The sequence below is a fragment of the Tilletiaria anomala genome (genome assembly GCF_000711695.1).
Source record: "Tilletiaria anomala UBC 951 chromosome Unknown K437scaffold_65, whole genome shotgun sequence".
NCBI classification, from domain to species: Eukaryota; Fungi; Basidiomycota; class Exobasidiomycetes; order Georgefischeriales; family Tilletiariaceae; genus Tilletiaria; species Tilletiaria anomala.
Window position 1 is genome coordinate 80,374 of NW_013546957.1, and position 22,387 is coordinate 102,760.

At 57.2% G+C, this 22,387-nt stretch overlaps 7 protein-coding genes across 7 annotated transcripts; 6 read left to right on the forward strand and 1 right to left on the reverse strand.

Moving 5' to 3' along the window:
- The first annotated feature begins 2,977 nt into the window (after positions 1–2,977).
- K437DRAFT_257678 (uncharacterized protein) lies at positions 2,978–3,952 on the forward strand. The gene is made up of 2 exons (XM_013386790.1): positions 2,978–3,246; positions 3,576–3,952. Exons 1-2 carry the CDS (start codon positions 3,076–3,078, stop codon positions 3,645–3,647), a joined length of 243 nt encoding a protein of 80 aa, XP_013242244.1. The 5' UTR covers positions 2,978–3,075; the 3' UTR covers positions 3,648–3,952.
- A 3,650-nt stretch (positions 3,953–7,602) lies between these two features.
- K437DRAFT_248744 (uncharacterized protein) lies at positions 7,603–9,489 on the forward strand. Its single transcript, XM_013386791.1, has 3 exons — positions 7,603–7,997; positions 8,066–9,074; positions 9,137–9,489. Exons 1-3 carry the CDS (start codon positions 7,826–7,828, stop codon positions 9,279–9,281), a joined length of 1,326 nt encoding a protein of 441 aa, XP_013242245.1. The 5' UTR covers positions 7,603–7,825; the 3' UTR covers positions 9,282–9,489.
- A 279-nt stretch (positions 9,490–9,768) lies between these two features.
- K437DRAFT_225912 (putative GOT1-membrane protein required for ER to Golgi transport) lies at positions 9,769–10,462 on the forward strand (the record flags this gene model as incomplete). Its single annotated transcript, XM_013386792.1, has 4 exons — positions 9,769–9,790; positions 9,919–10,189; positions 10,260–10,341; positions 10,421–10,462. 4 exons carry the CDS (start codon positions 9,769–9,771, stop codon positions 10,460–10,462), a joined length of 417 nt encoding a protein of 138 aa, XP_013242246.1.
- Positions 10,463–11,006: 544 nt separating this feature from the next.
- K437DRAFT_225907 (V-snare-domain-containing protein) lies at positions 11,007–12,082 on the forward strand (the record flags this gene model as incomplete). Its single annotated transcript, XM_013386793.1, has 5 exons — positions 11,007–11,288; positions 11,374–11,521; positions 11,564–11,838; positions 11,914–11,989; positions 12,057–12,082. The coding sequence occupies 5 exons, from the start codon at positions 11,007–11,009 to the stop codon at positions 12,080–12,082; spliced, it is 807 nt and encodes a 268-aa protein (XP_013242247.1).
- Positions 12,083–12,118: 36 nt separating this feature from the next.
- On the reverse strand, positions 12,119–16,722 carry K437DRAFT_269259 (uncharacterized protein; the record flags this gene model as incomplete). The annotated part of the gene is made up of 3 exons (XM_013386794.1): positions 12,119–12,256; positions 12,329–15,591; positions 15,660–16,722. 3 exons carry the CDS (start codon positions 16,720–16,722, stop codon positions 12,119–12,121), a joined length of 4,464 nt encoding a protein of 1,487 aa, XP_013242248.1.
- Positions 16,723–17,056: 334 nt separating this feature from the next.
- K437DRAFT_257684 (YebC-like protein) lies at positions 17,057–18,547 on the forward strand. Its single transcript, XM_013386795.1, has 3 exons — positions 17,057–17,221; positions 17,332–17,645; positions 17,757–18,547. The coding sequence occupies exons 1-3, from the start codon at positions 17,111–17,113 to the stop codon at positions 18,388–18,390; spliced, it is 1,059 nt and encodes a 352-aa protein (XP_013242249.1). The 5' UTR covers positions 17,057–17,110; the 3' UTR covers positions 18,391–18,547.
- A 937-nt stretch (positions 18,548–19,484) lies between these two features.
- K437DRAFT_257686 (uncharacterized protein) lies at positions 19,485–22,387 on the forward strand (the record flags this gene model as incomplete). Its single annotated transcript, XM_013386796.1, has 2 exons — positions 19,485–20,156; positions 20,236–22,387. Coding segments are annotated over exons 1-2 (2,600 nt in total), but the record flags the coding sequence as incomplete, so codon positions are not given.

The following is a 22,387-nucleotide window of genomic DNA, read 5'->3' on the forward strand; positions in this document are numbered from 1 at the left end:
CACAGTCAAAAAGGCGAAGATCTCGGCCTTTCTCTCACCCGCGCGTCTTTCGCCTACATGCCCACTTCGCAGCACCACGCGAGCCGCACACAGTCATCGGCGATACTAGCAACCCAGCCAGCAGACGCCGCCAAATCAGCCCGAGCCACCCCTTGTCAATCCAGACTTTTCACAGGGAGGCTCGTTGTAGCTCGCTGCTGCACTCACAAGCTACAGAGGGAAAGGTTACATTCATCAGAACGGGATGGCCATAGATGCCTCAAGGGCTGGGGAGGTCACAGCCTCACAGGCAGTGAGTTCGAATGGCCCCGGGGGCAGTCAAAGTGTTGACCGAAGGGCTGAGAAGAAGACCCGCCGTCAGTCGACTGGTTTCGATGAGACGCGCCCCAGCAGCCCCCAGGCTGGGAGGTAAAGGCAGGGTAGGGAGGTATATTGTGGCATGGCTGTGGGCCGTGGGCTGTGTGGTTGAGCAAGGGGAGAGGGAGCCGGATGGTCGCGAGATAAAACCCTACTTTGCGGACAGTATCAGGAAAGCCAGAGTTCAGTCGATGGGCCATGTACAGCTCCCAAACCGAGGCATTTTGGGGACGGGTGTCGCGCCGTCCTTGCAAGGGCCAGCGTGTCTCATGCATGCTTAATTCCCCAAGCCCCGCCTGCCAAAAGTTCACGCGGGCAGTGTGTGAAGGCAAGCGTCGCCCTGCTTGCCGTCACATCCTGGGTAGCACCATCCTATCCATGTCACCGGGGTAAGGTAGCTTCCTCACTGGAATCGCACACCAGATATAACACTATGATTGAATGCTTGAATCACATAGTAGGATACAGTTCGAGCAGCCAAGGACACCAAGCTAGCCTATGAACAGTACAAATCTGAGCCAGGACGCAACTCACCAGCCTTTGCAAGACCACTGCTTCTGCCACGTCTTCCATTGATTACGTAAGTGTCAGTGAGCGTGAGGCAGCTAGAGTGAGCAAAGTGCATGAATGACGACGACGTGTACTGGCCGCAAAGGTGGCAAAAGATCTGGCGTGAGCGTGTTGCCCAAACTATCCCGTGTAGCGTCATGTCTGCGCGACAGTTGCTTGACTGGCATCAACATTGCGTGACGTTCGTGAGGGAACGCCTGTGATTTCATGCTCTGCCGCCGACGAATATGATGCGACGGGAGCTAAAGGAACAAGGGATGAAGCAGAAGACTTGTGGCCCACATTCGTGAAGGGGAATCATATCGACTCTGTGTACCTCTCTTTCGCACCCCCCTTAAGGAATGCACTAAGGTATTGTGTCATAAGCTTTCGTAGAACTAAAATGGCACATGGCAATAGTTCAGAATCTGAAAGTTGACCAGTGACGTCGAATGTTATCAGTATAAGAAGAAGAGTCATCCTGACTCACTCTTGGTAGGCAGATCCAGACCTCCAGAGAACAGAGTGCTGGAAGCAGAGGAGTCAGATGCGAGCCACTTTCTGGACAGAGATTGTAGTGGATTCGTTGGGGACGAGACGAGGAGATGCGATGAGATGAGATGCGATGCGATGAGATGCGTATGACTACCATTTATGCGATGCGAAAGGATGCGACACGTATGCAAGATGCGCTGCGCATGCCTAACAAAGGCGCTGATTGATGGAAGTTGAATTCAATCAGTGTTTGCTACACCTGGAGCGGCCGAAAGCTTTGACGGCAGCTCTTGATGATGACTGACATTCGGACGGTGACAAGAAGGCCACGAGAATCGCCACTAGCAACTCGCACATCGCTTGGTCACAGTCGCGGATGGCGGGCTAAAACCGATGTGATGTTCGTCGCGCTCAATAGTCTGGGTATGAAAGCGCCGATGAATTGCGAGGCCATGCACTGCGTACTGCGCCATGCGCGCAGATACGCCATCCGCGGGAATCGAGGATATCAATATATTCTCCTGCAAGGCTTCATGATACCTTCGAACAGCTCGGTGCTGAAGGGATTTTATAGTTGGAAGGTGCAAGCTTTATGGCTCTTGCTCCATCTCGTTCAAGCGTGTCTCGGCCTACGGTTGACTTTCCATTCTTCCTACCGCACGGATGTGAGGCACTGACCGGTGCATTGCGTGAGGAAATCCCACAGGGGAGATGCCTACATACGTAAGGCTTTGAGACATGAATGACATTGGTTAATCGCAGCCTCGAGTCTTTTAGCGGTCGTAGAAGCACGTAGGCACCAGTTCCCTTTCAATCACCGGCACAAGCACCATTCTTGGCCGCATTTGCAATTGTGCTGTTCATGGCAGATGGAATGATGGTAAGGGGATTCTGCACTTTGCATTACTTCTAAGGCGGGCGGCAGCATCTACCGAAGGACCTTCAACCAAGCCGGCTTCAGCACTCTAGAGCCTTCTTTCTACTTGCTGCAGCCGTTGCTATGGAGAACAATGCTACTATGACGTGGTAAGTTGATCATCAACGACAACGCACCCTCTCGCTCTTCGTTGCCGTAGTGCCCTCCCGCTCTGCCCTTATCGCTGATGCAGCCAGCGTCACTTGGCAAAGCTGGGCTTCTGATGAGCCTGCTGCGCTTATGGATGCGTGGTTGAGCAGTTTGAAAGACGTAGTCGAGGTAAGAATTGCTCGTCACCGGAAAATATGATACAATGCTGTCTGTATGCCGGCGCCGCCACCAATATATGCCACTCTGCCCGGGGCGGGTTGGGTGTGGGAGCGTTCTCCACTCTGCCCTGACTCAGGCAAGGTGGGGCAAAACGAAAAACAATGAAAAGAAATATAAAAGAATGAATTCGAAACCCGAGCAACTTCCTTGCTTGCTTTTGGGGCTGAGCCTCCTTGGCTTGGGGGGGGATTCTTGTAAATTCGGTCACTCACAAGTTCTCACATGTCCAGACTTGCGAGACACTCGCCTCGGCGGTCTGCAGCTTGATTATTAAACCCAAGCTCTACCTGGCTAGGTATCATATCCGCACCCATTCCACATTCAGTCAGAGGCAGAAGCAAAGCCTTCGATTGTCGGTCCCAAGGTCCCTGTGGCGTCCGTCCGTCGTACCCTAGCTGCCGCCCCTGACGCAGCAAGCCAAGCTCATCATGGCTGGTGGTTCATCATCGACCGGTTCATCCTCGCGATGGTATGCACCCAAGTTTGGCTTCCACCCGCACCAGCCATCGCTGAAGCACCGCGCCGGAGCAACCATCCTCGGTGCAACCATGTGGTTCTGGATCTTTTACAGAGCGAGGCAGGACGGACCGGTCCTCCTGGTGAGTATATTGTCTGCAAGCTTGTGCGCACATGCGCGTCAGCCCGATTGGAGTGCTTTCGGGCGACAGATTCATGGGACACGACACTTCGGGAGGTGATGGGCACCGCAGACACATTTGCAGGTGTCCGATATGGACAATGCTGAATGCGACTTTTGCAATTCTGTCGGCGTGGCATGCGACATTGGAACTGGACTCGCGCAACATGATTGCGAGGGCAAATGTGCAAGGCAGGCGTTCCTACCTTCTCTCGCCCAACTCCTATGCTCTCCAATTTGACCTAATTGGACACGATCCGACTTACTGTGTTCTTCCTGCCTCCTTTGTAGGGTCTCCGGCATCCGTGGGATGGTCACCACGGGCATCACGATGATCACGCGCACGGCGAAGGGCATCATTAGAGTACCGCAGTTGCAGCTGTCATGTGCGTCTCTCGCACTAGCGAGCGCATCTCTATCTTCGCAACTGCAGGAGGCGAGGCAAGACGAGCGTAAGGAAGACACACTGTTCACCGGCGAAGACATTCCGCGGCTAGCGATTGCAAACGCCTGCACAGGAGGAGCTGGCACAAGAAGGCTTGGGCACGAGCCCCGTTGCGAATTAGACTGTGAGGGGCAAGGATGCTTGCCCAGCAACAAGAAGTCTATTTCGGTGTAATAAGCACAAGCAAAGCAATAATTGAAGGAAAAATTGATGCGCCTTCAAGCCCAACTTGTCCCGGCATCGACTGCGCACAGGGCACTTGGCAGGATGTCTGATGAAGCTACATTCATGCGGTGTGCAAGCTTTTGGTTAATAACCAAAGTAGTGCTGGTTCTGAACGTGTGCTGACTCGGGAGTTGGATTGCTGGGCCTCCTACGCAGTCGCTCAAAAGCGTCCGTTCTTCACCATGTCAAAAGGGGTCTTGGGTCTTACATCTTTGTGTGTTTGACCATGCCTTGTGACCTTGTCTGCGCCACTCTGCTTCTTCGCTGCCTGCTTCTCCTCGACTCTGCGTCCCTTTGCCGCCTCCTTCTCCTCTTGTGCCCAAATGACCGGCTCTTCGCGCCCGACAGACTCCTCCCACTCGAGCACATTCGGGTCCATGCGTACTTTGGAAGGGTGGAATCCGGTCACTTGGATGCCGCCAAGGTGCGTCGCGCGGGAAAGGGCGACGTAGGCTTGCCCCTTCTCGAACGTCTTTGATAAGTCAATCTTGACCTTGTCGAGCGTCTGGCCCTGCGCTTTGTGGATCGACATAGACCATGCGAGAATCAGAGGGACCTGCGAGAGCACACACGCGCATCAAGCCGAACACAAAGGCCTCAGTCCCGAGCCGAACAAGCAGAGAAAGCCCAATTCAGACCCACCTGAATGCGCGAAGCCTCCTCATGCCCTATGTGAGACTCGACAGCAAATATGAGCGGTACCATGAGGACCGTCTGACCATTGACGAATTGCACGACGGGGTAGAGCACCCCCTCGTCGGCATACTCGATGCCGTTGGGTAGTGCACCGTTCACACGCTTGCTCCCGGCAGCGATACCGACTTCGATGGCTTCCTTGTCGTACGCCAAGTCAAGCGCATTACGCTCTGCTTCCGCACGATTGTCGTTCGATTCTTCCAACGTCAGCGCCGGGACATTAAGCTTGGGAGCCGACGGTTTGCCGTCGATCATTTCTGCTCGCCCACTTGCACCTGGCTCGAGCTTTGCCGCGATATTGCCAAGCTCTCCCTCCGCTTCGATGGTGCGAGCCCCCCACTTCGCATTGGTGCTCTTTTGCCCTTGTTTGTCATGTATAGGGACTGATCCCTCCATTCGGCCGATTGAAGAGCTGCCTGTCAGTTGCTTGTCTCCATCCACAAGCGCGCTCTTGCGTCCAGTTTGTTGTGAACTTGGCTCCGCCTTGACCGGCGCAGGCTCTCTTTCTGCTTGCTTTGACTCATGCGCCATACTGGCAGCAGCCGCGTCAGGATCCGGCTTCGCTTGACTTTTAATTCCCATCTCGGATGTAGAAGCTTGAGCGCCGCGCCAGACCTTTGAGTCGCCTCGCAAGTGCAGTTGAGACCGCTCGTATACATCATCGACCCAAGCCGTACCATTGACCCTCGCATTCGAAATTAGTTCACCTTTAACGCGCTTGCTTCCGACATTGTTCGCAAAGTCGTTCGGATCTGGCTTGACCTTCTTGTCATCGTCCATCAAGTATGCGTTGCCGTATTCGTTTTCAATCAATTGAGTCTTACCAGAGACGGACTGAAAGCCAACGACTTTGCCTCTACTGCCGTTAACGAGACCGTTAGAGAGGTTCTTGATGAGCATCACCTGCGCACCCTCCTTGATCTCCACCTTGTGGAGAGCAATCATGTGGCGGTCAAGGAATGTCCTGATTTCATCTTCTTTTTGCTTGTAAGCATGCGAGCCTGGCGTCAGACGGTCGATTCCATGCACAGCGCTCCTGTCCAGAGAAGTGTAGCTGACCAGCTCGCCCGGCAGCTCTTGTAGGCGCGTCTCATTTGCATCTTTGACTTGATTGCGGGTGGGAAAGAGCTCTGTCGGTAGAATTCCGTCAGATGTATCAAGCGGACGCGATAGTGCATAGTATTGCGCGATAGTGTCCTGGGAGAGTCGCGAACGTCTGGTCTCTTCGAGCATCCTAACGAATTTAGGGTCTGACTGACGGAAGACCGTTTTGAGCACGATCGTTCGAGGGATGCACGCGGTCCATGCCTTGGCATCGAAAACGAATCGTGATTTGTACGATTGACACAACTTCTGGTAAGCAAGTTTCTCCTTCCTTTGAGAGTCAGAGCTCCCATTCCAGATGGTTGGGTTCGTGATGACAGGAGGAAGCTGGTAAAAGTCTCCGACCATGACAAGTTGCAAGCCGCCAAATGGCTTTGTACTGCTTCGTATATCCTTGGCGACGTAGTCAAGCTTATCGAAAAGCACTGCGTCAAGCATGGAGATTTCATCCACGAGGAGGACCTTGCACTCTTGCCACCGTTGCCGCACGGGCACTTTCTTGCGGACACTCTTGGCCAATGCCGGGGCAGGCAGGTTGCCAAGGCCGATTCCAGCCCACGAGTGCAGAGTCTGCCCGCCGACGTGCAGTGCTGCAATGCCAGTCATAGCGCATATGCCGATTCTTGAGGGACCGTACTTGGCCCGCAGGGCCTTGACCACTGCGCGGAGCAGTACCGACTTTCCTGTGCCCGCACCGCCAGTGAACATAAGAGACCTGCCGCTCTCGACAATCATGTTCATTATGGACCTTTGCTCGAGCGAAAGTGGCGGTTCGCCATCGAGGCGAGGAGGAGGCGGCAGGTCCATGCCTTCCCACAGATGAGCATCTTCATCCTCGCCCTCATCTACGAACGCCTGTGCTATTAGCTCGACGGCCTTTCCGTTTACATTGGCTCCAGGGATCGATTCCACGTCCAGGGCGGATACAGAGTAAGATGAGGACTCTCCTTCATTGTCTTTCTGCTTGATTTCGCCCTCAGAGTCTGTGTCGCTGTCGATCACCTCTGTAGATGAGAAGAGCGCATACAGTCAGGTCTGTGAATGCTTAGCTGAAGCTCAATTGCGGCGTACGTATTGACTCTTGCTCCTGCTTCTTGATCTTGCGAATCTTGCTAGCAGAAAGCTCGGCCCTGATGAGTCGCCCAGGCCAGTATCAGCAGGGCGGTCAGTTCCTTTACGGCGCCTCTGCGATGCAGACTCGCGATCTGCTCACCATTTTTCGTACGCAGGTGCAGCCCTTTTCTTGCTGGAAGACGCCACTAGTACGCTATCTTCATCCTCCGTTTTAGCCCACCTGCCTCCAAAGGAGGGTATCCGGGAGGCCAATGCGCCTGCCGGCATTTTGCTTGCCTAGCGGATGGCGGATGGGCTACTCCCGATTAAAAGTGACGCCGGTGGTCCAGTTACCTTCCGATAATCTCTTTGCCTATTGATCCCTCCAGCAAGCTTTCAGCACGTCTTCTGAACCCGTGCACTGCAGGTTCAAATGTGCACTGTGCTTCCTGCTTCCTTTTGAAAGAAGTGAGCTTTGTGCTATGGCTCTCAAATGGTGACATCCAATTGCTGAGGCGGTGGCCAGTCAAGTGTCCATTAAAGTCAAGATGTTAGCCCAAATTTTGGGTGCTTCTGTTGTGCTTCACGTTCACGACACGGCGCGACGCGTTACCGCGGTAAATCCAGGGATTTCCCATTCCCCCTGACTTTGCTGTTTGCCCTACTCCGGCTTTCCACAACGCGGCTGGGCCGGCGCATGCTGTGGCACTGCCAAGTGCCAGGGCGGCAGCTGCGCTGGCTTTTCTAAGAATAGCTTCTCACAATAGGTCACAGTTGGGTCCATCATCGCCGGATGGATCCATTTGCTGTGTTCCTCTCTTGTGTCGGACCCGAGCATCATCGACTACTTTCACTGGCGTCGGAGCGTTTTCAGTGCCGCCGAAGAGCAGAAAAGGATATCGGCAAAGGTCAGCTCCATCGAGCGCAGCAACGATAACCTTGCCCAGCTTCCGGTGCGACGAGCGGGGTCTGCCCTGCGTCTGGCGCATCCCACTCGTTATCAGCAGCAACCACAGCTATGCCAGCACCACCCAAGCCTTGGGAGCGAGCAGGTGTGGGAGCAGCGGCAGGGGTGGCAGCGTCGTCGGCCAGCTCGCTTACCACGAGCACCGCAGCCTCGACCGGAGTAGACAGCGTTCTACCTTCAGTCCCAGAGCGCCCATCTTCTCTTGCCCAGACATCCGCGGTTGGTGAGTACGCTAAACACGACCTGGTGATTATCCACCGGGATCTCCAACTGAGATATTGTTCCTCGCAGGCGCATATGGAAGGTCAGCATATAGCCCCTATGGGGCTGGTGTTGGCGCCTATGGCTCAACCTACGGCACTCTAGGTTCCACATACGGGGGGACATACGGCTCATCCTACTCGCCTTACTCGCGGCTTGGAGCCATGGGCACAGGGTATGGAGGTATTGGCGGTTATGGAGGATACGGAGGCTACGCAGGTGGCCTAGGATACGGCGGCTATGGTGGGATGGGCATGGGAATGGGAATGGGAATGGGCATGGGCATGCCAGGGATGCCGGGTCAGCCGCCTGAGGCATCACTCACACAGCGCATGGAGGCCGGCACTCAAGCAACTTTCGAGCTGATCAGTAGCATTGTTGGCGCTTTCGGCGGCTTTGCGCAAATGCTCGAAAGCACATTCATGGCGACGCACAGCTCATTCTTCGCCATGGTTGGGGTTGCAGACCAATTTGCACACTTGCGAAACTACCTCGGTCAGGTCCTTTCCATCTTTGCACTGGCCCGGTGGCTGAAGAACATTCTACTCCGAGTCACGGGCAAGGCGCCAGCTGTCGAGCTCGACCGGCGAGAGTTCAAGGACTTTGCAGCTAATGGTGGCGCAGCGCCGGGCGCGAAACCACGGCCAAGCAAGCGGCCGCTGATCGTTTTCTTCCTTGCGGTCATTGGTTTGCCTTACCTGATGAGCAAGCTTGTCAGGCTCATTACACAAAGACAGGAAGCCGAGCGAAAGCGATTAGAGCAAATGGGCGGCGAGCAGCATCACGGTATGCTGCCTGGCCACCAAGGCGGCGGGATGATCGCATCCGGGCCGCAGGGTGCCAATGAGGTGCTCGACCCCAGCAAATTAACGTTTGTCCGCGCTCTATTTGCGTACCCTGCCGCAGATCCGCTCGAGCTGAGTCTGCAGCCGAATGACATTGTCGCAGTTCTCAGTAAGCATGACCCGCAGACTGGGCAAGAGTCACAATGGTGGAAAGGGCGGACACGCGATGGACGCATCGGATGGTTCCCTAGCACGTGAGTCTTCTTTTCGAGTTAATTTCAGCGCATCCAAGTCACTGATCGCTCGCTCACTCCAGATATGTGGAGTCCTTGGAGACCGCTAAAGCAAAGGCTGCCAAGGCGGCTGAAGCAAAGGAAGGGACAAGCGAGGCCAAAGTGATCGAACCGGAGGACAAGGCGAAAGCGTCGGCCAAGAAGGCCGCCACTGCTGCCTCTCGGTAATCGCGCATTGCAGCACACATCCACACATGTCTGATGGTTCGTGTGCGACTTGAAGGATGTATTTGTAGTGTTCTTTATAAGTGTATGTGCAGTGGAATGCGCTCCTCGAGGATGGGCCTACATATTCAAAAGCTCGCTGTATTGGGACCCAGCCGCCTGGGCCCAATGGGCACCCCTTGGAATATAGTAATTTTCTACCGAATACCGGACTTTTAGCCGGCGAAACGGAGGCGGAGGTCGATATACTGTTGAAATTGAAAGTAGAAACCATTCAGCAACCCCATTCAATACTGCGAGGACCCAAAGGATAAAGAAACGCAGTGAGAAAAGCGTGAAAAGCGGTAAAGAATTCACCGAGGACTGAACTCTCGAGAGTCGAAGCCCGAACGACGACGCGCTGAGCCTCCTGGTTCAAAGCTTGGACATATCACTTCACGTCTTGCCTCCGCCCGTCAGACAATTACATTGTCGTCGACTGCATGCAGAGATGTGGCTCACAGATCAGCAGAGTGAGTGGCGAAGCGAGATGCGTTCGCTTCCCGAATGCCCAGCACCCTCCTTCTGACCATCTGCATTTTCCCTGGTTCGCCTCGTCTGGTATCGGTTCGCGTGACTGCGCGCCCACTGCTGCTTGCAGAAATCGGAGTCGGCCTGGTTTCCTTTGGCACCTTTTTCCTCTTCCTAGGCGTCCTATTGTTCTTCGATGCGGCTCTTCTTGCGCTGGGAAATGTTCTCTTCACCGGCGGCATCACGCTGCTAATCGGGCCGCAGAAGACGTTCTACTTCTTCGCACGCAAGCAGAAGATCCGCGGGACAGCATGCTTTTTCGCGGGGATGCTTTTAGTCTTCATGAAGTGGACTTTTATCGGCATGATCATCGAAGCGATAGGCTTTCTCAATCTGTTTGGGTAGGTCCGCATTGTACTTTTCGCAAAAGCTGTACTCGACCAAGCTGACACCCGCTTGTGGTACGGATAGTGATTTTTTCCCGGTCATCCTTAACTTCCTACGGCAATTGCCCTTCATTGGCAATCTCCTCTCACTACCAGGTATCAGAGAGGTGAGCAGACAATTCAATGCTATGTTTGGGCCTCGCACTGAAACATCGGACCATATTTACGTGTGACACCCGCACGCAGGTGTTGGACAAGCTCGCAGGGTCACGACAATCAGCAGTCTAGAGGGAACCCAGTGCCATCGTCTTACTTGTAGCATCTCACACGATACATGAAGGACAGTGAAGCGCTCATTCGAGCTGGTCGCGAACGGCGGTCGAGAAACGTAAAGCCTACGGCGCATCTAAGGAAACCCAACTGAGACTTACTGCCAGACTAGAAGTCTCGTTGGTTAATCTATTTTCTTAAGCCTGAAACGCAAGCATTATACACACAATTGTCCCGTACGCCATACTCACATGACTATTCAGCACTGTCGCTTCTAGCGTGACAAATGGATGTTTCTGTCTGTAGCGCGTTGGATTTGGTTTCACGATTGTCCGGCTGAATTTCTCGTTGGGTATGCTCCGCGTTTCTGAGCAGTGTTCCTTTTTGGCGGGAGACGCGTACATCTTTGTCGTTGTTACTCATCGATCGCTACACTGAGACATAGATCGCCTGAGGTGACCTTGAACATTTCAAGCACGGCCTTGCCAATCTTTCGGATGCCATTAGACTGCAGGAGAAGGCCTCAGACAAAGCTGCTGCGAAGTGAGAGGTAACCGCAGAGATGAACTCGCTGTACAATCTGGCGCTGCGCCAGTCTTCGTCTCTGCAAGCCGACCTTGCTCGCCTGGATTCCGACACAAGTGGTACTTCGAGCGCAGCGCTCCAAGGTCAGCTGACAGCCACCTTTTCGGCCTTCTCGCGAACTGTGGACGATTATGAGGGTATGGCCAAACGCGAGCTCGTGCAGTCGAAGCAGGAAAAAGCGTTGGAGCGGGTGAAGAAGTTCAGAGATGAAGAAAAGGAGCTCAAGACGCAATTCGAGCGGCTAAAGAACAGAGCAAAGGTGATTAGCATCAATGTGAAGGTCTGAGCACCCACGCAGACTTGTGCTTATTCCTCACGTCTGTGGTCTCTCTTCTCTTGCGAAGCTCGTGCCTTTGGTGAATACGAACGGTTTGACGGCTGGCAATGCAGCGGGCTCGTCATCATCCTACAACCTTCGATCTCCTACGTCACCTGGCTTCCAAGGCGTAGCGGAGTCGCCATATGCATCACTACACGCCCGAGGCTCTTCAAGTGCAGCGCTGTACCAAGCACATACCACGATCGGCGGGATAGACCCCGGTCCAGATCCACGGTCGGCCTACAAGATGAACGCATCCGCAGCCGCCATGTTTGGCAATGTGGGCACTGGCAGCGGCTATTCAGCGCGGGAATCGCACGCATTGCGAGAACACTCCTTCATTGAGCAGACAGAGAACCAGCTGGATGCCTTTATCTCACAAGGGAAGGAGGTGTGGGAGAACCTCGTCGAGCAGCGGCAGATCCTCAAAGGCACAAGGCGCAAATTGCTCGATGCTGCAAATACGCTCGGTCTCAGTCGCGACGTCATCGTAAGTGCACAAGTCCAAAAATTCTGACTGGAAAGCCTCATGTGTCTCTTTGATTAACCCTGTCGTAATGCACAGGGCTACATTGAGCGGCGAAGCACTCAAGACAACATCATCTTTATGATCGGCGCGATCTTTACGCTGGTGTGCTTCTGTGAGTGATTGGTCCTTACTTGCTGTGCTGCGCTATGTGGTACTGATGCGCTTACCATGAATGGCAGATTACATTTACAAATGGTTCGGCTAGCATTTCTGATACCCAATATATTATATTCGTCTCTATCTACTCGTCTTCGTCATCCGACGGACTCTCGATAGAATACTTGAACTGCTGGATGATGATACGCGTCTTCTTCAGGCGCGGCGAAAGTGGATGCTCTGCTTCAGAGACATTGCCGTGGCGGTCAAAATTGCAGAAGTTCTGTACCGCAGGAATGACAAGCGTCGATCAGTATTCTGTAGGCGCTCACGCGGACATGATTCGTGAACTCACCTCTTTCAACAGCAGGCTCTTGCAAGGCTGACAGTCCTTCGCAAGAATCTTTCTCTCCCCCAGCTCAAGACCGGGTTCGGTAGAGTACTTGTCCGATGGGCCAACGAACAGAGCCTTGTGCCAACGGACCCCTTTTGCTTTGTACCCTCGAATAGGTGTCTGGTACACCTGAGCGTCGCCGGCCCCAAGGCGATGCTCCTTGATCGCTTGCATCAGCTGTAGCGCCTCTTCGACGTCGTCTTGTGACCGCTCGCTCTCAACACTGGTGCGGTTCTTTGCGCGATTCGCCCTTGCCGTCGCAGCGTCTGCTTTCGAAAGTTTCACGGCTCCACCAATGCGAGGAATCTTCGCGGACGGACTTGGAGGCTTCGCACCGTCGATGTACACCTCGCGATACTCGAGTTGAGCGACCCACACCTCGTTCTTGCGAGTGTTCCTTGTCGTCAAGCGAGCCAAATCCGGAGCTGACATAGGTATCACAGGTGCGATACCAGCGCGTAGTCCCACAGGTGCTGAAACCGAAGTTGCATTTGCCGACCGGTTCGAAACTTCTTCGGACTGTGATTGTGACGCGTTTCGAACGCGAGCCGTTCGCGGCGGCATCGATGATGAGAGGGCTACGGAAGGAGCCAGAAGGCTATCACTGGAAGGCGTTTTGCTAGATGTGAAGCTGGTCTGCCTGCTTTCAGCAGTAAACTGTCCCTTCTCAACCGTCGCTGCGGTACTGTTCGATGTTGGCGTTAATTTTGTCGGCGAAAAAACTGGCTGAGGTACGAACGGCCCGCGATCGACCCTGTTGGATGCTGCACTCTGTTTAAGCGGAGACCGACTGTCTGACATTTGCGATGATGGTGGGCTCGGGCCACGAGGCGTTGGCGACGGCCCGCGCATAGCACCGGCTGTCCGAATGATACCCATGAGACGAGGAACGGTCGGCTCGTTACGTGCAATAGTGGCTGTCTCTCTAGTAGCAGCAGCGGCAGCAGCAGCAGCAGCCTCCGCATTGGCTCGCCGCCACCCGGGACCGGCTGCACGGACGATCGGTTTCACTGGAGAAGTCGGCTTTGGAGTGACCTTTGCAGATGGGGCTGCTGCACTCGACGCGACAGACCTACGATTTGTGGGTACCGGCACGGGTCGTGGTGGCCGCGGCGCTGACGCGGACGGAGTCCCGGAGGAGGGGAGCAGCACGCGCTTGGCTGAGGCAAGACGCCCGGCGGCAGGCCGACGCTCCATGACCGGCCCATCACTACTGGCAGCGGATGGAGCGGAACTGCCCGGTAGCGCCGCCGCCATAGAAGCTGGAGCTGGTCGATATGAAAGTGTTGCAGCTGGCGCGAGCGTGTGCGGCGCAGCGGGTTTGGCGTCGCGCGCTTCTGTTGCAACTAGGCTTTTTGACACTGCAGTGTCCAAGGTCGCTGACGTGAGCTTTACCTCGGACGCAGCCACATCACGACTTGCAGTGGCCGCCACTGCTGGTCTCCCAGCTGCAGCACCCTTCAATTTCGGATTCGACTCCGACAGCGAACGGGCCGTAGCAGCTGGCCTAGGAACGGTGGTTGGCACCGGTATCACCTTGCTGCGCACACATTTTGCGGGAGCTGGAATTTTGCGAATCGGGGCCGCGACCGGCGTAGGAATTGCAGAAGGAGGAAGCTTGCGAGTCACGCCCGACTTTGGTCGCACCAGTCCGCATTTCTGAGGAAGCACTGAGGACTTGGAAGCGCCCATGGGTGTTATACGTGGAACAGGTCGAACGACTGAACCCTTTTGCAGAGGGCCCCGGTCGTTCACAGGAGCTATTAGCACCGAAGTGCGCTGGGTAGTAGAGGAGAGTAAGGTCTCAGCCGGATCTGATATGGAGGCTTCGTAGGTGTCTGTAGGAGCCTGGCACTGGCTTTCTGGACGGCCCTCAAAAGGCATAAACACTGCCTCGACTTCGGCCTGCGACGCTGAGAGGATGGAGCACTTCAAAGGCATCGTGGTTGAATGCGACAGCACTGTCGTCGAGCTGCTTGAAGGTTTTGACGGTGACGACGACACCTTGAATGAGGATGATGAAGGCTTTGAAGGCGAAAGCGTTGCGATCATGGCGTCTGCCCAAGAGCCGAGGATGGTGCCCATAGATGGCGACTGCGGCACTCGATTCGCTGGAGAATGATGATCTGGTTTGCGCGGCGAGCTCTTCGTTGGACTGCTGCTTGCAAAGGGGTCGAACGCTATCTCTCGCAGCATGTTGCTTGCTGGCAACAATGGCGGAGGCATGTTCTCCTTGTCGATTGCATTCATTTTATGCTGCTGTTCCTGCAGTTGCTCCCATCCAAGCTCTTCGAGTTTTGCGCTGAGCCGCGCGGACCTCCTGCGCTGAGGTCTTGCAGGCGAGGTGTCGCCAAAATCACTGCCATTCGACGGCGACTGTCCGAAGGCATCCTGCAAAGCCAACCGATGCCTGCTGATCGGGCTAAACACCGCTGTCGAGAGTGCAACGCCGGGTGATGCCTCATTGCTCGCGATGCTGGCGTCCGCTGCTGCTGCAAGCGATGGCGCCAGTCGCTGCGGCGTAGCGGCATGCCCTACTTTTGGCCCTTCATCCTGCAACGCAGCAGCATCGGACGATGGCTGCACGACAAAGAGCTCAGGTTCTTTGGTTGCAGCAGCCTCGAGACCCATAGCGAACTCGAGGGCTAGATCCAATTCAAAAATCTCCACTGGCGAGCCTTGATCGATCTCGTCGTCCGCACCTTGGACTTTGCTGCGTTTCCCTGCGATACTCTCTGCGCTTTGATCGCATTTTTCTGCCTGCGCCCCAAGGGCATCCATCCCATCTTCCGCAACCTCGGCCTCTGATTGGGAAGTTGCACGCTCAATCTGCTCTTCTGTCTGCTCTTCAGCATCGACTTCGTCTACTGCAGCACCTGCATAAGAGGGTGAGGCGATGACTGCGCTAGTAGAGTGCAACTTTGCAAGCATGTCCGCCAGCTCATTGACTGCTGCGTGCACAGAGCTGTCGGCCTGGCTCAGCGGAGCGAGCGGCAGCGTGAAAGACACGTCGCCGGCAGCAGCAGCAGCCCCCTCATGAAAAGTCGTATCGAACCCGTCAGTGATGGTTTCATCTGCTGATATGGCCTGTGCGCGAGCCTGCAGTACGCGCATTGAAATGGGCAGGTCTGGAGGTGCTTTCAGCTCGCGAGAAGGTTCTTGTGCTTCCACCAGTGCCGCTAAAGCTGCTGCTTTCTCTGAGGGTGCTGAGATTTCAGACGACCCTGAACACATAAAAAAGCAAAGTATGATGAGCCAGTGCACACCGAGACGTACGAGTTCCTTTGCTTACTTTTCCCAGATGCTACCTCTTTCAGGTCCGTGCTACCTGTATCTTCTGCAGGATCGGAAATTGAGATCTCAGCATTTGGTTCGTCCCTGGCAAGCCCTGCAGTCGTTGTTGCAGAGCGTTGATCCTCCTGCTCAGCGACTGCATGTTGGAGAGACTCGGCTTCTACAGCAGATTTGCTAAGCACCGGGGACAGTGACGGTGATGGAATCTGCGAAACTGGTGCAAGTAAGCGACTGGACCTCAAGCTCGGCGACTCTGGTTCAGTGTCGGTGTCTTGCGCTTCCAGCTGCCGTGTGGTGTACGCTGAGCTACTCGGTCTCTCCGTGGTGTCTTGCACGCTGGAGGCGGAGGAAGACGGGACATTGAAATCGGGTTCCGAGTGCGCTTGCCTTTCGTTCGAATCTGCAGGAGGTAGGGTCCGCTCGAGGTCGGCAGCGGTCATCGTGCGCCTGCGCGCGAGATCCAAGCTGTCCCTCCGCAGCAAGCGCCTCTCGCGCAGCTTCGTTTCGTACTTGACTCTTCGCTCGTGCTCGGCGGTGGAAGGCGTGCCGAAGAAGATGACAGGCAGAGGTTTCCGCCGCTTGCGCCGGCGTGTCATGCTTTCGACGGCAGCAGCTGCCCCTTCGTGGTCGTTGCTCTCGGTGCTGGAATATGTCTCGCAGTTGGAAGTCGAGAGTTCCGAGTCAGACTCTTCAGTGGCTGCGGCAGAGTAGCCTTCAGCGTCATCGTCATCAACGTCGCTTGTGCACGCGGAAGCCGTGGGTGTGCTGGGAGCGTCGCTCGAGACGTGCTCGCGCGTCGAGGGCGAGTGCGGGAGCGTTGAGCGCGTGGACAAGCATGCGCTGTTCGCGCGAAGAGGCGTGGACGGAGGAAGACTGATCCCCAGGAGTGCTTTTGCCATCGCACGGGGGCTGCTCGGTGCGGGAGATGTTGTCGATCGCGAGGGCTTGCATGGCGACTGGGTCGCATGAGCGCCATGCTCGGGTAGAAGGTGGTGCGGCGAGTTGTTGCTGTTCAAGTCGCCCAACGCCTGCCGCTTGCGTGGCGACGATAGCATCGCCATGGTTGCCTTCGGGTCAACTCTTAGGCCTTGCAGGCGTGCAATTCTACTCGCAGAAAGCTTGCATTGGCTCGATGGTCCGGTGTTCAGTGAAAGAGAATACGTTGTATGCATACTGATGGGGCATTGTATGGGAAGCAACACAAAACAAATGAGGTGGGGATTGCTGCCAACAGAGAACAACACGTGAGGCGACGAGTTGTTGGGTGTCGCCACGACGCGTCGGAAGGTCACGTGACCACCAACCTGAATGTGTTCCCGCCACTTCCACCATTTATTTCTATTCATCATGCCGATCACTTACACCGCATCACTTCTTTTTCTAAGAGAACATCCGAGCCCATCGTTGACACGCTCCTCTTCAAACCGAGCATCGGGTGCATCAGCGAAGATGGCAAAGCGTTTGAGGCTGGAGGTGCTTCCGCTGCGGCAAGCTGTGCAACTATGGGCGACGACGCGGCCCTTCACTGCATGTGCGGTGTGCGCCTCGGGCCACAATAAGGTGCGTGTTCGTCTGCTGGGCCAGCCGGCAGAGTGAAGAGGAGACCCTCATCGCTGACCCTGTAACACCCGGTGCTGCTGTATGCTGCATAACTGTGCGCGCGTGCGCAGTGGTCCAAGATTAAGCACAAGAAGCAAGCGAACGACGCTGCACGCGGAGCGTCATACGGGACGATCTCGCGCGAGATCATCGCGGCGATCAAGGCACACCCGAGTGCTGCGCCGGCGGGACAAGCGTGGGACCCGGCGCACAACGTGCGACTTGGTATGCTCGTGAAGAAAGCGAAGGAGCTGGGCTTTGCGAAGGACAAGATCGAGAACACCATCGCCAAGGCGAGCGGGCGCGGTGCGGATAACTTGCAGACGGCCACGTACGAGGCGCTCGGGCCGGCGGGAGAGAACGGGCATGCGGTCGCGTTGGTGATGTGAGTGCGACCCTGCTCGGAGAGGAGGTATGCGCTAGAGGGGGAGCGACATAAGCTGACCGCACCGCCGCACGCCACCCCGTCGCGCGTGCTATGCTGCATGTGTAACAGCGAGTGCAGTACCGACTCGCCAGCGCGGACGCACGCCAAGGTCCGCGAGACGTTCAACAAGGTCGGTGGTCGGCTGTCTTCGACGGCGCACCTGTTCGACCGTGTCGGCATTGTGCGCGCCGCGTGCACGGACGCGGGCGGGACGTACGATGCGCTGTTCGAGCTCGCGGTCGAGCACGGCGCGACGGACGTCGTCCCGCTGCTGCCGGGCAGCCGCGCGCGTGCCAAGTTGAGCGATTCCGAGCTCAATGCCATCCTGATCGCTGCCGCGGACGCGAAGCCGCAGCCGCCGATGTCGTCGCTGTCGCCGTCTCCCTCGAAAGACGCCGCCGCCGCCGCCGACGACGGCGACCTGCCGGTCCTGGTGGTTGACGTGCACTGCGCGCCGGCAGACGTGCGAGGGCTCGCTGAGGCGCTACGCGGCGCGGGGCATGCGGTGCTCGACGCAGAGCAGAAGTTGCTGCCGAATGGGCCGCTGCTGCACGTGCAGGATGCCAACGCCGATGCCGATGCAACCGCGGGCTGGGTCGACGGCGAGTATGTGCAACGCCTGGACCGGATGCTGAGCCTGCTAGAGGATAACGCGGATTGCACGCGCGTGTGGAGCAATCTCGCCGGCTGGCCCGCGCGGTGATCGTTGACGCGCGTCTCACATTGCACGTCCCGTGGCTGGGTGCCCGGTGTGTATGTGTATGTACAGCGTGGACGCGGCATCCAGCATGACCATTGGCGGTGCAGTGCACTCCTGTGTAAATATTATATAGCATGATTGATAGACGCTTGCAAACCCTCCCTTTCCCATCAGCGCATGCTCATTATCATCATCATCAGCAGCAGCAGCATTCCGTCTGCACCCTGTATCTATGGGGCTGGGATGACCCGTCGAGCCGAGCGAAGAGGCGGCCGCCCGGGACGTGTGCAGTTGCAACAAGAAGCGGCGACGCGCGTCTCGCAGCTGGGAGTAGGATCTCTACGTGGGTTTCCCGACTTGCCGCGATCACATTTGTCACTTTGAACCAGGCCGAACTTTCAATTCCCACCCCGCCGACGGGCACCCAATTTGCTAGCAGCATCTCTCGCTCCAGGTAACAAACATAGCTAGCACACATGATGTTCGAATCCGTCTTGCTTTCCTGCATTCGGTGTTTATAAGCATTTCATCTGACCCATCTTGCTTCTTGTTGCCTCTCCCTCTGTGCCTGCTTTCTAATCTCCAGCCATTGTCCTTATTCTCTGCCCTCCTGCACCAACTACCAGGCCTCGGCGTTGGTAGTGTGATGAAGAGTAATCAAGAACAGATTTGGGGTTCCCCCATAGTTCCCGCTGGGATTGCGAGTCCTTTCGAGTCTTGGACAGTGGCCAGTGGATAACCCTAACTGCGACATAGACGATCAGTAACTGGACTGGACTGCGGCAATGCTGGGCCTGCAAAGACAGGCGAGGGCCAAACTGAAGCAAAAACCCTAAAAAAACCTGGCAGAGCGACGCCAAAGAAAACTGTGCGTGAGCGGGCAGAAGAGGAGAGGGTGGGAAGGAGGGAAAAAATGAAGGAGAGGAACTGCAGCGCGGGCCCCACATGGGTTGGACGCATGCATGCCGTGCCAGGAGCCCCATCCAAGCTCCAGCCTGCAGAGACTGGCGCCGTGCCGAGAGAAACGACTGCAAGAGCGCGCATACATATTTTTCTCTGTGGTCTTGTTTTTACCATACCATTGCCCACCACCAGTGGGAACTCGTCCTCATGCATCATTAGATAGTGTGTGGTTGGGGGGTGTAGAGGGCGTCTGGCTGTCGTTGCTTTGCATTACATGGGTGTCGCAAGCACGCGGAAAAGCAATCACCCCACCATTGCACGTCTGCACCGGCCAGCAGCGTCGCCCTCGCCCATTTCCACCTCTGCTCCAAGCGGCTGCAGCTCCTGCAGCAGGCCCGCCTGGACGGCAACGTGCAACATGCGTCTGCACTCACCACCACGGCGGCCATCCCCGCCCCCCCGGTGCGCTGCCTGTGCCGCGCGGGGACGGCCCGATGACGCCGGCTCGTGCAGCCCTGCTGCTGGTGCACGACACATGCTGCTGCAGCAGCGCTGGTGCCCGGAGGCCTCGAGGGGCGACAATAATGAGTCGAGAGGCCCAAGCACGACGTCGAGCGCACCATCGTCATCCTCGTCCTCTTCCTGTTCATTAGCGCATATAGCCTCCTTCCCTCCACCGACATCCCTGCCCCCTCGCCGCTCGCAACGAGGCACCCCAGCGACGCCCATTCTGCGCATCCCCGGCGCATCGACCCTCGCTCTCAGCCTCACCAGCCTCCTCCCTCTCTTCTTCCTGCTACTTGCCCTCGTGCCGGGCGCGCAAGCCGCGCCGACCGTTTCACTGAAAGTGTCGGATCCGAAACCTTGTGCGTTCGCCTCAGCCGGCAGCTGGCGCTTCACATCCCTTCTTTTCTCACACTCTTTCATCCTCTCTTGGCCCTGCAGGCTCGCCCATGTCCGTCTCGTGGGACACGTCCCAGGGCACCGCGCCTTGGACGCTGACAGTCGCTGTCCTGAACCACGTGCAGTACACGACCGCCTTCCCTGCCGGCTATGCGTCCGGCAACACGTGGACCTGGAGCTGGGACGTGCCGCGCTTCAAGGGCAACACGCCCGGCGTGCTCGTTGCCGTCACCGACGCGTCCGGCAAGTACAGCGCCGTATCCCGCTTGCTCTCCCTCGGCAGCAGCGGCGGCGGGGCGTGTGCGATGGCGAATGAGAGCCTCGACTTTGTCTGGTCTGTGCCCAAGGGCTCGCCAGCCACCTGTGACGTGTGGAAGATCAAGTTTCAGAAAGAAACCGCCCAGCCCGGCGCAACCGCGCCCGTCGGCCTCACCTTCCTTCCCATTGGCGACCGGCCGAGCGCGTTCACCACCGCCTCCACCGACGAGTATGACTGGACCGTGCCCTACCCGCCCGGCACGCAGTTCACCCTCGCCGTCTCGGATGCTGGCAAAGCCGCCACTGGCGGCGTCGGCCTCCTCTACACCGTCGGCGACAAACCCAAAAAGTGCACAGACCCAACGAACGCCGGCGCTGCTGTCGCCGGCATCGTCGGTGCCACGAGCACCGCTGCACCTGGCAGCGCGCCAACGGGCAAAAAGGGCGGCGGCGGAAGCAAGGGCAGCGGGACCAGTGGCACGAACAGCTCCTCGAACGACGACCACTCTGCGGCTTCTACCGGCAGCCACATTGGCGCAGCCGTTGGCGGCGCCGTCGCGGGCATTATCGCGCTCGTGCTCATCGGCGTCGGTGTGTGGTACTGGCGCAAGCGTGCCTCTGCTGGTGGCGCAGGCGCGCAGCGCATAGGCGCTACTGGCTACTATGGCAAGAACGGCAGCGGCGCAGAGGACGACTTTGGCAACCTTACGCCTGCCTCCGAGTACGGAAATCCCAACGGTCACGCCGCAAGCGGCGGATATGGCTTTGGGGGCGTCGGCAACACAGCCGCTGCAGCGGGTGCCGCGGCCGGCGCGTGGCGCTACAGTCGCCAGCAACAACAGCAGGAGCAGATCCGGTCGGGGCAGACGTTTGCCAGCGCTGAAGGACTGAGCATAGCCGGTGGTGCAGGTGCGGGTGCAGCGGCCATGGACAGCAACACCCGCGCGTCCGTATCGGGCCAGTCGACGTTCTCGCACGAGCGCCCATTGGCCGATCGCGCCGACAGCTCACACAGCCACGGCGCTGGCGGCAGCAGCGTCGCGGGCGTCATGATGCCTGCGCCTCCCTCGGCTGTTCAGCGCAGCGTCTTCAGCACCGTCCCCGATGACCACCTCTTCCCCCCGCCGCGCCCGTCGCAGGTGTCGCCCGGCTCCGAGGCCAGCCATGCTTCTGCTGCTGCCGCGCACATCGATGACCACAACATGCAGCAGCACCCGTCGCCAGCACCGAGCAGCCACATGCTCCGCGCTGCAGTGCAGATGCAGCAGCAGCAGCAGGCCGTTTCGTACTCGGGCGTCATGACCACCGCGCAGCTCGCGCGCTCCGCAGCGCCAAGCGCTCAGTACGTCCCCTCGCCGCCTTTTGCACCGATGCGCATGCATGGTGGCTCACCCGCGCCGCCGCAGTTGCTGGGCCACCAGTATCAGAACTCACAGTACGCACCCACGATGCAGCAGGCGCCGCCGCCTCCGCAGCAACAGTTCAGACCCCCGCCTCCCATCGGCGGGGGGCAGCTCGTGCCGATCCAGAACGAGACGGAGCACGGCTCGTCGCGCGTGCAGAGTCAGTACTCTCTTAGCGGCAGCACGATCGACGAGGGAGAAGTGATCGACATGCGCCACGGCTACGGCGCCCCAGGAGCACCCGCGGCGCCATCAGGCTTGGCGCGGGAGCTCGACACGAGTAGCCGACGTCAGTCAATATCCAAGTCGAGCTTGTACTCTTCAGGCGGCAACGGCAGCGGCAATGGCGCCGGTCCACCGTCCTACGCGCCCTACTCAAACACTGTCGTGTCACACGAGGTCAGCTCACAGAGCGGTGCATCAAACCCTAATGGCTCCTCGTTTTTGCACGCAGCCAATGCCGGCGCGGGTAACGGCGTCAAGCCGCCAGTGTATCCGGGCAGCCCGGCTGGTACCGCCAGCTTTGCTGCGCA

Coding starts and splice junctions, on each gene's coding strand:
- K437DRAFT_257678 (XM_013386790.1), top strand. CDS start 3,076: ATGGCTGGTGGTTCATCATCGACCGGTTCATCCTCGCGATGGTATGCA. Junction 3,247..3,575: donor AGGACGGACCGGTCCTCCTG/GTGAGTATATTG, acceptor CCTCCTTTGTAG/GGTCTCCGGCATCCGTGGGA.
- K437DRAFT_248744 (XM_013386791.1), top strand. CDS start 7,826: ATGCCAGCACCACCCAAGCCTTGGGAGCGAGCAGGTGTGGGAGCAGCG. Junction 7,998..8,065: donor TGCCCAGACATCCGCGGTTG/GTGAGTACGCTA, acceptor TGTTCCTCGCAG/GCGCATATGGAAGGTCAGCA. Junction 9,075..9,136: donor ATCGGATGGTTCCCTAGCAC/GTGAGTCTTCTT, acceptor CGCTCACTCCAG/ATATGTGGAGTCCTTGGAGA.
- K437DRAFT_257684 (XM_013386795.1), top strand. CDS start 17,111: ATGGCAAAGCGTTTGAGGCTGGAGGTGCTTCCGCTGCGGCAAGCTGTG. Junction 17,222..17,331: donor GCGCCTCGGGCCACAATAAG/GTGCGTGTTCGT, acceptor GCGCGTGCGCAG/TGGTCCAAGATTAAGCACAA. Junction 17,646..17,756: donor CATGCGGTCGCGTTGGTGAT/GTGAGTGCGACC, acceptor CATGTGTAACAG/CGAGTGCAGTACCGACTCGC.